Here is a 17,678-nt window from a genome sequence, read left to right as displayed (position 1 = left end):
CTGCACTCTCAATACTGAGAAAATTTAAAGCTAACAATCCGCAATCTATGGGCTATCATCAGCTTTGATTCAAAAATACGTTAGTGTACCTGCAGGTGCTGCTCTTCTGCATGACCTCGGCTCGGTGGTAACCAGACAGTTTGCAGAAACCATCGTTGCTGTAGACGATGGGCCAGTCGACGATCTGAGCGTTTCCCAGCACAAAATTGGTATCTGACCACAGGAACCAGTAGGTTAGACTAGACATCTACACTGATGGATTACATGACAGGACAATTAGCTCAAGTTCCACCCTGGGACATCTATCTATCTATCTATCTATTTATTTATCTATCTATCTACAGCATACCATCCATAAAGAGCAGTGTAGTAGAAATGAAGCTGTTACTGTTTGAAGCAGGGCTCATAATAACATGAGGGTAACAGTATTTAATATTTAGGGCACACACTGTGTTTGTTATTAATATTCAGGCTGGACACAACATAACAGACAGCTAACGGCAACTCACTAAAAGCAAACAGACAGCAACACACCAATCTACAGCACCACAGGAAAGGTTCATCTGTGTGTGTGTGTGTGTGTGTGTGTGTGTGGTGACTCAGTAAGCTCTCTGGTCTCTGGCTGGTCACTAGGGTAATACTGGACAAGACATTTTCATCAGAGTCTATCAGTGTGTGACAGGTAGCAGCCTGCTGACACTGATTTATAACACATTCACAACACCTGAACAGCAGCTTCATAATTTATGATCACACTGGGACTGCTGGCTTCGGTCACTCGGCTCCCCTTAGACGCTCTGTTATTTACTTGAAAATAACAAATCCAATCAGCAGTGTCCGAGATGTTCTGCGTGACGTACAGGTAATTAAACAAATGTTGTAGCGCCCCTGTTAGGCCAATCAGTGTAATTTCGAAAATGCAATGACGCATCATTCCCTGAAGTTTTGCCAAAATTCAGTTAGTGGCGTCGGAGATATTTTGTGCAATGGACGGATGGACGGACCGGGCATAGTCCCTCCCCTGATTTCATCATGGGAGACAATAAATCTACATTCACAAGGCATCTGAAACGGCAGCTACATGGCCACATGACTGGAAAACACTGATTTAACAAACTTTGCATCTCCCATGACTAATATCTGGCTTTAATGTGATTTAGCTAATCTTGTATCCTCCCAGCTTAATGTTTATGGTAGATGGTAGATCACCTTTGTCAGATGTCTGGTAGCGGCCGAATTTCTCTAAATGTTGTAAATTGTAAAGTAAATTGTAAAATCCTTTAACTTTTATGTTGTCCCAAGGAAGACTGTGAAGGATTTCTTTGGACTAATTAATTCATTCATATATTTATTTATTTAATTAATTTATTGTGAAATGTCAGCATGAATAAATATATGCATGTCAAAATAAATGTATTTATATATTAATTATTTTTCTAACACTACAAATTATTTATTCATGATAGCATTTCACTATTTAACTATTTATGTACTTAAATCTGACCTGAATATTCCCCCACAGTAGATAGCTAATAGCTTTATCAGGATCCTCATAGCTAATGACAGTGGCTTGTTATCTGTCAAAGTGACTTTTAGTCAAAATGTTCTGGTATTTTGATGTCTAGCGTTAATTTTCCACTCTAATTACATCATCACCTAACTGAAGCTGACAGCTGATGAATGTGTCATGCAGCTGTTCAGTGTGTTATAAACCAGTGCTTCACTCTTTCCTGTAGATCAGTGATGTTTTGTCCTCAGTTTCTAAACATTACAAGCACTGACAGTTCTCAGTTCAGATATGACTTCCACACTTTTACATTCACATTTCAACCAAGAGGCTGAGCTGAATCCCAGCAGTGAGGAATATAATGTGCATTGTGGTCTGGGGTTTTTAAACCAGCCTGGAGGCTTTGTGCTTTTATAAACCTCAGAGGATTTTAACAACATGACTATTCCAATGCAACATAAATAACAGATTATAATTTAACATAATACAAGATGGAGAGTCGTTTAAAAATGACAAACACACACAACTCTTTATCTGGAGGTTTCCAGTACGTCTTACTGGCATCATAACATCCCAGTCCAACTGTTGTGAAGAGAATAATACTCCTCATTACCGGACATAAGGTAGGGCTGGGCCATACGGAAAAAAACATAATATCATGATAATCATAAGAGATTATCATAAGAGATATCGATATTTAACAATATCTGCTAACAAAATCATGTTAAATAGTCAAATTTATATTCATCGCATTGAAATGCATGTTAATATAAAGTATTGTGGAGGCATTCTGTATCACGATAACTCAATATCATTATTTCATCACGATACGATTCTATTGAAATACGATAAACGACAATATTGATTTATTACCCGGCCCTAACATAAAATTCAAAACACAGAAAACACAAAAAACTACAGTCTGTCAAATCCCCAGTGTAGCTGAGATTTAGATTTAGCACAAAAGCAGCCTAAATACCATTAATTCAATATCCATCATTGCTGTCCATGTGGCTACTGCATGAAGTTACATGACCAAGCAAATAATATTTACAGCGTATAACTCAGTAATCCCTGACATATCCAACGTGGATGATAGGTTGGATATGTCAACAAGGAAACAGAAGGGATGGGAACTGAAGACAAAATGGGACTGGGTTTGAGTCTTTATACATCGCTGTTGTCGTGTGAAAACCTGCTAACTCCAATCTTGATGATTTTCATTTCGTTTTCACTACAGTTGAAGGACTAGATGTTCCTCTGTGGGTGGAGAAAGACTTCTGACCTCTTGGGCTGATGAAACCATTTCAAAACCCATCAGATAACGACAAAATGCATCGTCATCGAGCTAAAAACTAGGCTGCTTCTCTTAGGTCCTGAAAAGTTGACATTTTGGAGATTTTCACCCGACAGTGACGAATACAGATAGAGAGAACTCCAATCAGTCTTGGTGTGTATGTGTGTGTGTGTGTGTGTGTGTGTGTGTGTTTGTGTGTGTGTGTAACACAGGTCTATGGATGGGATGGGAGGGGATGGGAGGGGAGGGGAGGGGAAGGGGGGTACATGTACATGATAGCATTTGGAAACACTGGTTAGTACCTGTCTGTCTATGTGATAATGTCCAAACTGAAAAGTCGAAAAGAAAAGTGGTTAAAGCAGAAACAGTGTTGAGGCAGAACAGATGAAAGCAGTTGAACCTACTGCTGTTTTACTCCGTCTTTACTGACTACTTTCTGGTTTCACCTCCAGTTTATATCGTTCCCTAAATCTGCCAAAGCACTGAGATGATCCTGGATGCCCTGACTGAAAACCTGTGATGCAGCAGTAGTGTACCAGTAGTGGTAAATCAAACCAAATGAAAAGAGGGTGAACTACGACCTCCACAAGGCAAACAACCACCAACAGAAACAAAAATCAAATCAAATACATTTTCAGAAAAGCTTTCATTGGAGCTTTTGGTTTCCCTAAAAGACGCTATCTTCAATTCCACACTACTAACTAGGGTGGTATGACTATTACTATGAATTTATATCATTAACATTTATGTCAGCCTAAATAGGTGAGTATTAGTAATGTAAGTTTACCCTGCTCAACATCCCTTTATCCCTATGGCTTATCCTTTTTATCTATCTATCTATCTATCTATCTGTCTATTTATAATGGTAAAGTGTTTACCTGCTTATGATGTTAGGCTATATTATGTTACAGCCTAATGTATATTATTGTTATTTATGTCAGGAAGGTTTAAATGCTATTTAACTGTATATTAGGGAGGTAAATACTAGTTAGCTTTATAATGTGAAGATAAATACAGGTTAGCTTTAATATTAAGGCAAATACTAGTTAGCTTTATAATATGAAGGTATGCTAGTTGGCTTTATCATGGGTTTTATGAAGACAATTAGTTAGCTTTATATGAAGGTAAATGCTGGTTAGCTTTATGAAGGTAAATGCTAATTGGCTTTGTAATATGAAGACAAGTTATTTTTACATGAAGGTAAATGCTAGTTGGCTTAATAATATTAAGGTAAATCTCAGTTAGCTTTATAATATGAAGGTACACTAGTTAGCTTTATAATATGAAGGTAAATGCTAGTTGGCTTGTAGCCCATGAAGGTAAACACTAGCTGTATAATGTTTAGGTTTTGCAGAGAGGATCCAGGCTGGTAACGGAACCGAGCAGCTGCTGGACGAGAAACCAAACCGGATTAAGAACCAGACATTCTACTACCAGATATCTCTGTTAAAATGAGGTGTAAACCGGACCGAACCGGACCGGACCGGACCGAACCGGATCCTACCGTTGGACCGCCGGACGATGTTCTCCAGGAAAGTGTTCTGAGGGGCCACGAGACCCCGCCGTCCTCCCGCCATCCTGGTATCCTGCAGCGCGAGGCAGACCTGGCTTCCCGCCGCTCACATCTCACTACTGCTGCCTGCACGAGCCCCGCTCTCTGTAGCATATGATCTCTCTCTCTCTCTCTCTCTCTCTCTCTCTCTCTCTCTCTCTCTCTCTCTCTCTCTCTCTCCCTCTCTCTCTCTCTCTCTCTGTATCTACCTCTCCCGCTCTCTGTCTCTCTCTCTCCTTGCATCTGCCTATGTCTCTCTCCCTGTGTCTGTTTATCTCTCTCTCTCTCTCTACCTGTTTCTGACTCTCTCTCTCTCGCTCTCTCTCTCTCATTCTGTCCTGTGCTCGCTCTACCTGAGGCGGGCTCGGTGTGTTTCTTCCCGTGGCTCGCGCCTCCTGCTGCAACCATCTGCTGGTAGCAAACCTGCTGTGAGAGGTGAAAGAGAGACATAGAGAGAGAGAGAGAGAGAGAGAGAGAGAGAGAGCGAGAGAGAGAGAGAGAGAGGGAGGTAGAGAGACATTAGGTTACAGTATAGCAGCATCAGTAACTGTATATCAGTGCTAACAGCTTCTATGGGAACAAGAAAGTTTAGTTCATCTCATTTTTAGAGAGAGAGAGAGAGAGAGAGAGAGAGAGAGAGAGAGAGAGCGGGGTCAAACCGCTCTGACCCTTGACCTCTGACCTCTGACTTCCATAGTTTCCCATCAGTGCAGTCGGTCAGGTTGCGTCACAGAACCAAGTGCATGCTGCATAGATACATTTATTAAATTTCTATTTTTAGTTTTCTACTAATAATACTACTTACACTTTATGCTACTTATTGTTGTGTATACTATATTTTTTAATGATTGTGTCTTTCGTTTCGTAGTTTCAGCTGCTGATAAACAACCCCCCCCCCCCCCCCCCCCCCCCCCCGTTTTTAATATGTAAAGATTTTCATGCAAATCAAACAAATATAAGTATTCAGTTTTTAATACAATAACAACATTGACAATCATCATCATACATACAGACATAGAAAGTGTGGAATCTGGTCAAAATGTCTCATCAGAATCAGTTCAGGTTCAGGTCTTCCCACAGTATTGATCAGTGCTACAGTAAATATGTAATCCATCAAACTGCATCATATCCATCAGATCAGATCAGATCCTATTTTAATAAAATACAATATCAGTCGAACCCTAAAAAGCATTGCATGGAACAATTTTTAAAAATCAGATGTTTTTGTAAATATGTTAATCTACAACTTCTGACTGTCAGTAATTATAACACCGATGACAAAAACATAAACGCAAATCCATCCATTTAGTGTCGTAAATTCATAAGACAGACCGACATAAGCAACATACACAAGTTAGATTAACTGTTGATTTAAATGGAGATATCAAAGATGAAAAATAATGAATGAAAAGAATGAATCATGTTTCATCTGCCAAATGCTTCTGAAGGCTTCTGCACTGCTTTAAAATGACTAAAACATCATGTGGACAGACAGCCAGGTCAGTCCATGTGTTAGTAACTCTAATTATAATAAGAACCACAGAGTAAAGAGTCATGTGGGTTTCTGTCATTTTCTAGGTGTCAAGAACATAGTGATCAAAATGTATAAATGAAAGTATGGAAACTTTTGAATTATATGAAATGACGGCATGTATCAGTACAAAGCCAACCCCCTTAATTTCTCCATTACATAAACATTAATTATCCATTAAAAATAACAGCTGTAATAAAGTAAGAATAGTATCATGGGTTAATAGGGAATTTATTCATAGGTTGATTCACAGAGACTCTAGAAATTAAGATTTTTCATGCCTTTTGTGCAGGTTTACAGGTCATTAATGAGTTATTAATGGAAAGTTCCTGTCTCCCTGAATTTTACATTAAATTAGAAAGTAAGCAGTCAAACATTAAGGGGAGTTTAAGGAGGTTTTGATGGGATCTCCTCCATTAATAACTCCCTTAACTCATTTTAAGGGGATTTTGCATGAATTAAGGGGTGAATTAATGTAAATTAATGAAAATGTAAGGTTGTTTTAAGGGATTACTGGTTCAGGATAAGGCAGGGTCCAGGGGTCAGGGGTCAGAGGTCAGAGGTCAGGACTGACCCGCTCAACCTGAGAGATGTCAATCGACTTTAAAGTAAACAAATAAAATAACTGAGTATAGTCTTCATTCACTGGCCAATCACTGCTCTCCCATATTTCTAACAGAGGCATTTCCTCTCGGTGAGTCCGTTGTGATGCAGAGTACTGTGTGGTGTCGCCCCCTGCCGGCCGGGGAGCCCCGGTGCACGAGGGAGTGGAAAACATACGGAATTAAATAAATAAAAAGCTGCATTTATATTGAACAATAATCCCAGGTTACTACAAGGAATGTATACTGTCCCACTACACATGGTATTTTATATATTCATATATGAAGTGTATTCATATGTGATAATATGATGTTTCATATCAGATATATGCACTTTCTTATGATTTGATGAGCTGTTTTCAGATAGATATTCGTTTTTATTTTAGTTTATATCTTAGTTTAATTGTAGTCTCGTTTAAGTTTTGTCTTTAGTTTTATATTTGTCTATTTTAGTTCTTATTTTAGTTTCTGCAGGCGGAGGGATCTGCTGCCACAGGCGCCGCAGGAGTCGCACTGTCGCCCCACGGTGCGTAAAAAGCCTTCCGCCGCAGTAACTAGGCCCACGTCACGGCTTTATTTGTACAAAATCTCAAACGCACAAAACACTGCAAAGAGCCAAAAAATATGAAATACGGAAGAGACACGGGAATTGTTATTTTCCAACGTGTTAGCATATCAGATCCGGTGTAAAAAAAAACCTGGCGGACACCCAGAGCAGGCAGTGTACTAACAGCGACACGGAGCTGCGGGGAGTTAAAGCCAGGCAGGGGAAAAAAAAACCTCCAATTCCTGCTGCTGACATTTTAATTTTAAGACGATATCAGGTGAAGACGGAGCCGAGATGCCGGGCATGATGGATAAAGGCTCGGAGTATCTGGGGAAAGGCCGGTCCAACGGCACCAAGAGTCCGTCCAACGCCTCCAACGGACATTTTTCTGATGAAAGCGGCAGCGACGACGAGCACGGTATAGCCTCGAACAGCCGTCACATCCCCACTGTAACGTTACATCCGTGTTTCTGCCAATAAATATTAAAAATCTAACGTCTGCTGCAACCTTGTGTCATGTTTTCAGATGTGGGGATGCGGGTCGGATCCGATTATCAGGCCAATATTCCCGAGTTTGAACCCGGTGAGATTTCCCTGCTTGTACCTGACTGGCGGTAGCCTCGGCGCGGCGGCGGCGGCGGCGGCGGCGGCGGGGCGCACCGGCCTGGCATGACTCGCTATATCGCGTTTATTCACCGTGTTTACGGAAGGAAATACCGACTGTAACGTTAACGATTAAAAAGAAAAATAAGTGGAGAAGCAATTCCTGACATTAGTGATCAGCATCAGACTGACTGTGTGCTCAGTAAGGTGGAGGGTTAGTGGGGATGTGAACCGAGGCTACCCACAACTTCTCAGTTACAAGTTATAACATGCATGAATTTCAAATTAATAAAGGTTAATAGAGCTTATTTGTTTTTATTATCCCCTCTGAATTTAGCCTACTTTCCCTTTTCACTCAAGAAATTATAATGTTTATGTTTTTTCCCTCTTTTTGCATGCACAGACTGAGGAAGCCTGTACTGTAGGCTGTAATAGCAATGTAATAGTGTGATAATAATAATAATAGTGATCATTTCTTTGTGTGTGTGTGTGAACGTCTGTCAATGTCTGAATGAATACATGAATATATGTGTGTATTTGTACAATTTGTACTGTTTTCCTATGTTTAGGTTTTGCTTTTAGGTGAAGCACACTGAGTTTCCCTGTGTAGAAAATGTACTATAAATAAACTTTTACTTATTACTTAATAGTAATAAGAATAACAATAGGATAATAGCATCAGTAACATTATTAGTATTATTAATAATAAAAATGATAGAATAATAATCATCATCATCAACCACATCATAACTTTTCCACTTCATAACAACTAAAATAAGGAGAATAAGCAGAATAATGTTGTTGTGATATTTCTGTGTTCAGGTTCGACTAAATACACAGATAAAGACAGCGGGGGGATGCTGGTCTGGTCTCCGTATCACACCATCGCTGATTCTAAATGTAAGTGGACTTCTGTCTGTCCCGTGTGCGGTCCTCTGTCAGGTCCTCATATCAGACTAAAGCTAAATGTCACTTTTTTTTTTCCCCCTCAGTGGACGAATACATCGCCATCGCCAAGGAGAAGCACGGATACAACGTGGAGCAGGTAGATCTGATCCGTCTGTGTTCACACACACACACACACACACACACACACACACACAACACAGACAGGCGGGCCCGGGGTCAGAGGTCAACTCACGAATGACCTCATCAGTTCCACTTCAACTGAGGAACTGGAATTGGAAAAACCCTTCAGGAAACAGAATGTGAACTGAATTGGAATTTCAGAAAGTTGAATTTAGTTCAATGAAATTCTGTGAAATTTCATGTTTTTTAGTTTTTTCTTCCCACATATCTGAGATTCCACATAGAGTTTTATATGATCAATACTGAATATCATAAAGTGTTAAAGGAACCTTTCAGCTGCTGTTTGAAGCAGAACATGTGATGCTAATCCACATTATGACTGAATGTGTTTGATTTTTGATTCATAATGTTTTGATCTATAATGTTTAGAGTCGAGACAAACTCTCTTAGAAGTGGAATTTCATGGAGTTCAGTTCTGATTCCTGTTATTCACGTTCAGTTCACATTCTGTTTCCTCACAGCTGGAACCTGTTTACCATCGAGTCTCACTGAAGGTTCATGGCTCTGACCCGGTGTGTGTGTGTGTGTGTGTGTGTGTGTGTGTGTGTGTGTGTGTGTGTGTGTGTGTGTGTGTGCAGGCGCTCGGCATGCTGTTCTGGCACAAACACAACATCGAGAAGTCTCTGGCCGATCTGCCGAACTTCACCCCGTTCCCGGACGAGTGGACGGTGGAGGACAAGGTGCTGTTCGAACAGGCCTTCAGCTTCCACGGCAAGAGCTTCCACCGCATCCAGCAGATGGTGACGACCAATCAGGATTTGCTTTTTTGGTTTTGTTGAATTTTTATTTCAATTTTAGCATTGTAAACAAAGGGCCAGAAGTAAAAAAACAACAAAAAAACAAATAGGATGGAAAAGCATACAGCACAACATTAACACAAGAAAACATCAAATTGCCAAGAAAAGCAATGAAAGTAAAAAGAAATATAAACGCAAGATGAGAAAAGTAAATCAGAAAAGGGAGGACAAAGACTACAAGATTAATGCAAGTATTACAAAAATAATGCACAATAACACCATTATTGTTATATTATTATTATTTAATGTAAGGTGGAGGTAATATTAGGAAATGTATTCCAAAGCAAATTAGTTAGAAAAACATAAATAAGATTAAAAGTGGGTAAAATCAAAATCAACTACATAAAAGCAAAGAAGTAATTTGTTTTTAGGAGAAATTTAAAAGATGATGAAAGATGTGAATTATCAGCCTGGTCGTTCCTTTAGTCCTGAGTCCAGTCTGAGGGTCCACTGGGTTTTAAATACACAAGACACAAAACCTCAATGTAATCCAGTTCAAATTCAGGAGAGGCTGAAGGCTTTCTGAAGGCTTTCTGAAGGCTTTCTGAAGGCTTTCTGTCTGAAAGAGTTTAACAGGTTTCTTCTGTCTCGGTCTCAGTTACCGGACAAATCCATCTCCAGTCTGGTGAAGTACTACTACTCCTGGAAGAAGACGCGCTCCAGAACCAGTCTGATGGACCGGCAGGCCAGGAAGCTGGCCAGCAGGAGCACCCAGGACGACAGGTGGGTTCCTCTGGGGTTTCACAGTCTGGATGTCATCGCTGTGGGATGAAAACCTTGCATCTCCAAAATGTTAAACTAAGAGAAACAGCCTCGTTTTTAGCTTGATGACAACGGCTTTTTGATTTTATCCACTGGGTTTTGAAATGGTTTCATCAGCCCAACAGGCCAGACAGTTTTCTCAACCATAAAGGAACAAGTAACCCTTCCAATAGGATCTCATAAAAAGTCGTGAAATAAGCACAAATTTTGAATCTCAGAGTTACGTGCTGTGGACACAAATTATGTGAAAATGACATTCCTCCACAATGAACTGGATTCTGTGACTAAAACATGAACTGGACACGACATTTTCAGCTAAAAGTTGACTAACGGTTCAGTTTAGGAAACTAAAACAACTTGGTTAAGGTTAGTGAAAGGCTTTGGTCGGTTAAATAAGAAAAACGTCAGCTAAAAATTCAAATTGGACTCACAACACCCTGTGAGCACTGAGCTGCTTCACTGTGACTCTGCTGTCTGTTGGTAGTCGTGTTTCTCAGGTTTGTGTGACATCAGGTTGAATCTTTCAGTTGAAGTGAACGCATAAAAATCACCAAAATAGGAGATGCGAGGTTCCCCCCCCCGACAGCGACGATGTTCAACACTTCTTGTCTCCGTCTTGAGACTCACATGTCCACAGTTAGGGGTCAGAGGTCACGGGGTCCTGGAGCGGGGATGGACGACCGGACTCTCTCACCAGCTCGTCGCTCTTGTTGTGGCTGAATATTTTGCAGCTGTTGTTAGTTTTGGTGTTTTCCAGCGGTGTCGTGTGACGGCTGATGACTGAATATTGCTTTGTTGTTGTTGCCGTAGCGATGAGGAGATGGAGGAGGCCAATCCCATTGAAGCCAACGACAGCGACTACGACCCCAACAAGGAAACCAAGAAAGAGGTACCAGGACACACCCGTACTGCTGTTACCATGACGATACCACACTGAGTGCTGAGCACCAAGTATCAGCCCACACAGAGAGCTTTACTGAATACTGTCACCACACACCTTTGGACAGAGAGTGTGTTTCCAAAACCCGGTAACTGGGAGTAATCAGGCTGTGGTAATAATTTGATTGAGGCGTTTCCATGCGCTCTAGTGATGTGATAACGAGGAAAACCTGGTTTACACGATCCAGTCAGAGCTGATTTCTCTCCTTAAGGAAGTGACGGAAAACTCAAACTTCCTGCCGGTTGTTTTGGATGTTGAACATGGCGCCGCACATCTAGGAGATGAAGAATGTTCGTATTCTTCACTTCATATTCTTATTCTTATTGTTCATGTTTGCTCTCATGCACAGATGTAAAAAAAACCGCAAGAAATCAGACTGAAGGTAAACATGCGCCAAATAATTCGAAAGATTGGACAAAAACCAGCTGTGTTCATCCGGTTTCTTATAATGCAATAACGGCCTTTATAGGTGACATTAATCATAATCACCTCAAATCTAGCTGATGGTAATTTAAATAAGGGTTGGATTGAAATGTTTCTGTGTGAAACAGAACCAAACCAGTGTGTAAATTCAACAAGAAACAACCCGTCTGCTGCAGGTTCGACAGCATCCTAAAGCGCCGTCTCTGTTTCAGAACCAGGCGGAGCCGCCGGTGCCGGGCTCCAAGGTGGGTCTGGGCCGGCGGGAACACCAGACCCTGCAGCACCGACACCACCAGCGCTCCCGGTGTCGCCCGCCCAAAGGCATGTACCTGACCCAGGAGGACGTGGTGGCCGTCTCCTGCAGCGCCTCCGCCGCCAACACGCTCCTCCGCCAGCTGGACATGGAGCTGGTCTCCCTCAAGAGACAGGTAGGAGGTGCTAGACCTGCTCAGCCTCCTCCTCGCCACGCAGGACAGGGATCTGGAAAGCTCAAGGGAAATACAAAATGTTAACTTTAATCTCCTGGTGTTCCTAGTGCTGAACTGTTGGAAGTTTGCTGCTAAGTAATGGGGGAGTGATTCATAAAGGTTCAGGACATTGCAGTTACTTTTTAAAGCAGAAACACACCGAAAGTGTCAGACTCGTGTTTTCAAACGCTCCAGCTGTTTCCAGTGGTCCAAAAAACACTTTAAACCACTTTGATTAGTGACGGAAGATCTGTTTCTCTCCTGATCTGACTCGATACGTGATCTGAGGTTCAGGATCAATACAACCAGGATACCATGTGATCAATAAAGGTTCAAAGACAACAAAGTCTGACTGAGCAGAATTCTGTTTATTTCTGAGACTCAAATCTTTCTAGCGATGCCATTGGCTGCTAGAATGTAAACAACAATTTAAAAATGTCGTTACAAAGTGACAATAATATAATTTGGATGGAGAGCTTGTGAAACTGTGATGGTCAAGAGTCTCATTAGTGATTACTACAGCAGAATAACATGGAGCTGATATCACCATTCATGTTCCTGACAGCAGAATAACATGGAGCTGATATCACCATTCATGTTCCTGACAGCAGAATAACATGGAGCTGATATCACCATTCATGTTCCTGACAGCAGAATAACATGGAGCTGATATCACCATTCATGTTCCTGACACAACATACGGATTGACACATTTTATATTGAGATATATTGAATTTGGATATATTGTCCCGTCCCTAGCTTTGATGCATCTGCTCTGATCTGGGGTCAGTTTTGGAACGTCAACACCAAAATAGCTGTTTTTTCGCGGTGACCATTGACACATTTGGAAGAAAACTGAGATCATACATATTTTTAATCAGGTTATTCTTGTTCTTGTCAACAGATAAAGGAATGAACAAGAGTATAATATTAGAACCGGTATCGATTATAAATTATCAGTGCTGGAATTGGTATTGAAACGTCGCCAGTGGTTTTGACCATTTCTGGTGTGTTTCAGGTCCAGAACGCCAAGCAGATGAACAGCGGCCTGAAACACATCATGGAGTCGGGGATCGAGGAGTTCAGGCTGCCTGAGGTGCGTTACTGATTCAGACTCAACATTCATTTCTCCTGACAAATATAATTTCTCACGAACAATTAACTGCATAAACTTCATCGTCATTCTTCATTTCAGAAAGGTGAAGTTTTAAACCACCAAGAATAAGGTTTGCTGCCATGAAACATTGAAAAAGCTCAACTTGAAAATAATTGCAGTCAATAAAGGAAGATTATTTGGAATATGGAATATCAGTCAGGTTAATTCACTGCAGTCTGTCAAATGTTTTTATCAACATTGCTTTGGAGAAGTCAAGCTTTTTTGCTTTAAAGTTTGATTTTCACCACCAGAGGGCGACATGATGACTCTCCCTCCCTAGTTCCTGGTACAAACTGTCAATCACTTTAAACCTGCAATAAGTGACATCAGACCTTCTAACCAATCCTGAAGCTAATGCTGCTATGTGGAGATTTCATAGAGACATAATGATATAAAGCAGTATCCAGCTGTGTTGATGTTTTCTCCTCTTTTCTAAAGCTTGTTGTCAGACTCCGCTCCTGAATGAAGCTCCTCCCGCTCCAGTCAGCAGCTTTTCATTTTTTTTAAAACTAGCTTGGCTCCTCCCTCGCTGTTTAAAAGCGCCGCTCTCGCCCTCCCATTCCTGAACTTTTTCTGGCCTCCATAGTGCAGTGGCTTTGCTGTGTGTTATTTACAAACGTGTTCTGTCGCCCTCCAGTGGTCAGAAAATTTAGCTTATTGCAGCTTTAACCCTGATCTTTGGTCTTCTAGTGCAACCAGAAGGTCAACGCCCGCTGGACCACCGACGAGCAGCTTCTGGCCGTTCAAGGTAAAGTTCATGTAGCGGAGTAACAGGTTTCCTGGGCAGGATTACACTCTGATGGAGGCCTGTAGGCTGAAACATTAGCGTTAACGTTTGTTGACATGGCCAACATAAATTGGTCTGAGATAGAGGAACTCACACAGTGATTAAATGCTCCACGGTGAGGGAAATAGTACAAAGACAGAAAAGCGCACAAACAAAAACTTGATGTTTCGATTTTTGCTTGATTTTTCTCACTGTTGAGCACTTTCTGTATCTTTCCTCGGTAAGACTTCCCTCATTTCATCAGTGTGTGAACTCCCATATCTCGTACCTGCTCTGCTCTTCTTGGAACCGTACGCACCTGAGCTTCTGCCTGTTGACCTTTGGGTGTTTGATGTTGGATCATGAAATGGAATTGTCTGCTCCTCCAGGTGTCAGGAAATACGGCAAAGACTTCCAGGCCATCGCCGACGTCATCGGCAACAAGACGGTGGGCCAGGTGAAGAACTTCTTCGTCAACTACCGGCGGCGGTTCAACCTGGAGGAGGTGCTGCAGGAGTGGGAGGCGGAGCAGGGAACCCGAGCTCCCAACGGAGACAGCGCCACCTCTGGAGAGGAGGGGAAGAACAGCTCCACCACTCCGTCAGGGAAGAGCACCGACGAAGAGGATGAAGAGGTGGAGAGGCGCTCCTGTTTCCGATTTGATACGATTCAATCGACTTCAAACTGTACAGATATACAGTACACTACCAGTCAGAAGTTTGGACACACGCATTTTTCTTTATTTTTACTATTTTCCACATTTTAGAATAACAGTAAAGACTCAAAACTATGAAATAACACAAATGGAATTATGCAGCGACCAAAAAAGTGTTAAATAAATCAAAACTATCTTATATTTTAGATTCTTTGCCTTGATGGAAAGGCAAAGGCTTCAGAAAGAAATTCATACATAGGATCAACTTCACTATTTATATTTGTCTAAGAAACTCATTTCAAGCATTTAAGCAGAAGACTTTAGATCAGAATGAATTTAAGAGAATAAAAAACATTCAGTCAGGTCCAGACTTCTGACTGGTAGTGTATATGTAACTGAAATATGCAGTGAATTTACTAAATTATTCAGTGCATCTTTTAGTATTGTGATACATGATTATGTTATTTATATGGATGACAAAGCGACAAATTGAGTCAAAACTGATTATTAATATTTCCATTTCTGTTTTATGAGGCAAATTGAATGTGAACAATACAGACCTGAACTGAAGTAACCTTAGCCCCGCCCTCTCGTCTCTCCTGCAGGGTCAGGTGACCTCGTCCGGCGCGTCTCCTGCCGCCTCCTCCTCCTCCTCCTCCTCGGTTCAGACTCCCGTGACGTCCAGCGCCTCCTCCTCCCTCCACCAGCCTCCTCCTCTGCTCCGCCCCTCCCTCCCGGCCACGCCCTCCCTCCACCGCCAGCCCCCGCCCCTCCAGCAGCAAGCTCGCTTCCTGCAGCCCCGCCCCGCCCTCCACCAGCCGCCCCCTCTCATCCGACCCTCCAACCCCCTGCCCCCCCGCCTCAACCCCCGGCCTCCCGCCCCCGTTTCCCTCGGCAACAACCCCGGCAACCCCGGGGGGTCGGGTCCGAGCTCCGCCCAGCAACCGTCCGGCCTGGCGGTCCACCAATCAGAAACGGCCTCCTCTTCCTCCCTCCACTAACGAACCTCAGACTGAGTTTCTGTTGATGAGACGAGATGGAAATGTTGTTAGTGGAATCTGTCTGTAATGCTGCATTCAGGTCCTGTGGGAATATTCGTCTGCATGACTTGACGGCTCAAAGCGCTGATGTGGAAGTGTTCACGAGTTCAGACTGGTTTGAAGCCGTCAAGTTTGTAGTTTTCTGTAGTCTTCGTTGGCTCCTGATCAGCTTTTTCTCACTTAACACACATGAACTTAGCGATGAAACATTTGACTTAATGTTTTACAGCAAACTAAACGTTGTAAAGTCGACTACAAATCAAAAATCCAGCCAGTGGTTTTGTCCTGCCGTGACAGTTTAAGAGCTGTGATCACAAGATGACTTGAGGTATTTTCTCCCGGCTGAAAGTGAAGCTGAACAGTATTTCCGGGGAGGAAGCTTGTATCTTCCGTCTTTCCCACAGGACGTAAATGCAGCATAACTGATGGTTGATTGGCACCTGGTTTCTAAATCATGTTATTTTTCAGATGAGTTATGACGTTACTAAAAGTCTCGAGTGTAACAGAGGCCCGGTCGCAGGACGTGTGGAGACCGGTAACCGGGGGTTACGAGGCCGATGCCACCATGTTGGAGGAGAAACAACAAAACTAAAGATTATAAACGTATCGCCTTTTCCTCCCTGACCAAAGAATAGAAGATATCCATTTTCTGTGCGGTGTGATGCTTGGTATTCTGTAACATTATCTTCTCTTCCCTTTTACAACTTGAGTTTTCCTGCCTCTCCATCCAGCTGAACCTTTTCAGTCACCGAGCTAGCTGCATCCTACATGTGGCGTCCCGCAGGGTTCCAGCCTGGGCCCCATCGCATTCTCCATTCATATGCTTCCACTTGGACATATCTGCAATAAAATTGACTAACAGCTGTACCTGCCTATAAAGCCCATTAACAGCAGTAATCTAGTCACATAAACTGCCTTGTAGATATAAAACGCTGGATGTTGCATCATTTTCTACGACTAAATCCAAATCAGAAACGATGTCTTTCACACCCGACTCTACTGAATTGATTCAGCATAAATTAAGTAATCCGTCTGCCGATGTAAAGCCAGTAGGAAGAAACTTGAATCTGTATCATCTTTAAAATTGCTTCTTAAAACTATTTTTTTATAGATTTTTTTTTTGTGTTATATTTCGTTAATTGTCTTTGACCTTTGCTTTATGGTTGACTGTTGTTTCTTCCCTTGCTTATTTCTTAATGTTTCATTGCTTTTGCCGTTGATGTTTTTTTACTCCTTTTTGATGTACTTTGTGTTTTGCAAAATTCTGTATAAATAAAGATTATTATAGATTATTTTAAGTTGAAAACCATACCACCGCACAGAAATAGAGATATTTGTTTATTTTTGTAAAAGAGGAGCGAGTGGTTTTTGGTAATCGCTCCAGCATGAAGGCGGAGGAGGTTCTGGTGGGACTGGATCCCGGTCCAGGAGGAAAACATGTTGCTTCTTCACCACAGCCGAGGTCAAACGTTTTGTTGTCGCTCTTCCAACATGGCGGCGCGTCCTCGGTAACCCGCGGTAACCTCTCCAACCCCTCTGACAGACGTGTCTCTGTGTCAGATGGAGGTGAAGGGGTCGGTGTTGTGTACAGTAGCTTAGATGTTACCGTTACAGTTTGGTATTGACTTGAATCATTTGAAACCTGCTAATCTGTCGGATCAGCCTCATTAACCAGACTAACTGTCCTCTGATCAGCTAACAGAATACTCTAACTTCATCACAAAGTATTAAAGTTGGTTTGATGCTTTTCCAAAACACTAAGGATTCATTCTGTCAGATGAGAAATCTTCCCTCCAGTCCTTTAAAAGTCCCATGGTTTGGTTCGATTTGAGAGTCGGTGTCGCTTCCTTTGGTTTCCATCTGGACTCGAACCTTCACATGTGCCGTCTTGTCTTCTCTGTTATTTATTCTTCTTCTACCTGGTGCTACAGTCTGGACTCGGTG

At 41.9% G+C, this 17,678-nt stretch overlaps 2 protein-coding genes across 2 annotated transcripts in view; one reads left to right on the top strand and one right to left on the bottom strand.

Annotated features, from left to right (window-relative positions):
- The window catches only part of LOC139910000 (voltage-gated delayed rectifier potassium channel KCNH1), a 48,183-nt gene extending 43,704 nt beyond the window's left edge, over positions 1-4,479 (bottom strand). The window contains exons 1-2 of the mRNA XM_071897182.2: positions 4,309-4,479; positions 90-213 (exon numbers count right to left, since the gene is read on the bottom strand). Coding sequence (XP_071753283.1) covers positions 90-213; positions 4,309-4,381 — 197 coding nt within the window. The 5' untranslated portion in view covers positions 4,382-4,479. The remainder of the gene's footprint in view (positions 1-89; positions 214-4,308) is intronic.
- Positions 4,480-7,296: 2,817 nt separating this feature from the next.
- Positions 7,297-15,836, top strand: rcor3 (REST corepressor 3). Its single transcript, XM_071897183.2, has 12 exons — positions 7,297-7,454; positions 7,563-7,619; positions 8,462-8,539; positions 8,632-8,684; positions 9,307-9,468; positions 10,124-10,248; positions 11,098-11,176; positions 11,863-12,078; positions 13,136-13,213; positions 13,964-14,021; positions 14,429-14,673; positions 15,300-15,836. Exons 1-12 carry the CDS (start codon positions 7,331-7,333, stop codon positions 15,693-15,695), a joined length of 1,671 nt encoding a protein of 556 aa, XP_071753284.1. The 5' UTR covers positions 7,297-7,330; the 3' UTR covers positions 15,696-15,836.
- The last annotated feature ends 1,842 nt before the right edge of the window (positions 15,837-17,678 follow it).

This window comes from Centroberyx gerrardi, chromosome 3 (assembly GCF_048128805.1).
Source record: "Centroberyx gerrardi isolate f3 chromosome 3, fCenGer3.hap1.cur.20231027, whole genome shotgun sequence".
In the NCBI taxonomy this organism is placed as follows: domain Eukaryota; kingdom Metazoa; phylum Chordata; class Actinopteri; order Beryciformes; family Berycidae; genus Centroberyx; species Centroberyx gerrardi.
This window is presented reverse-complemented; position numbering and strand designations above follow the sequence as displayed.

Coding starts and splice junctions, on each gene's coding strand:
- rcor3 (XM_071897183.2), top strand. CDS start 7,331: ATGCCGGGCATGATGGATAAAGGCTCGGAGTATCTGGGGAAAGGCCGG. Junction 7,455..7,562: donor CGGCAGCGACGACGAGCACG/GTATAGCCTCGA, acceptor TCATGTTTTCAG/ATGTGGGGATGCGGGTCGGA. Junction 14,022..14,428: donor GCAGCTTCTGGCCGTTCAAG/GTAAAGTTCATG, acceptor CTGCTCCTCCAG/GTGTCAGGAAATACGGCAAA.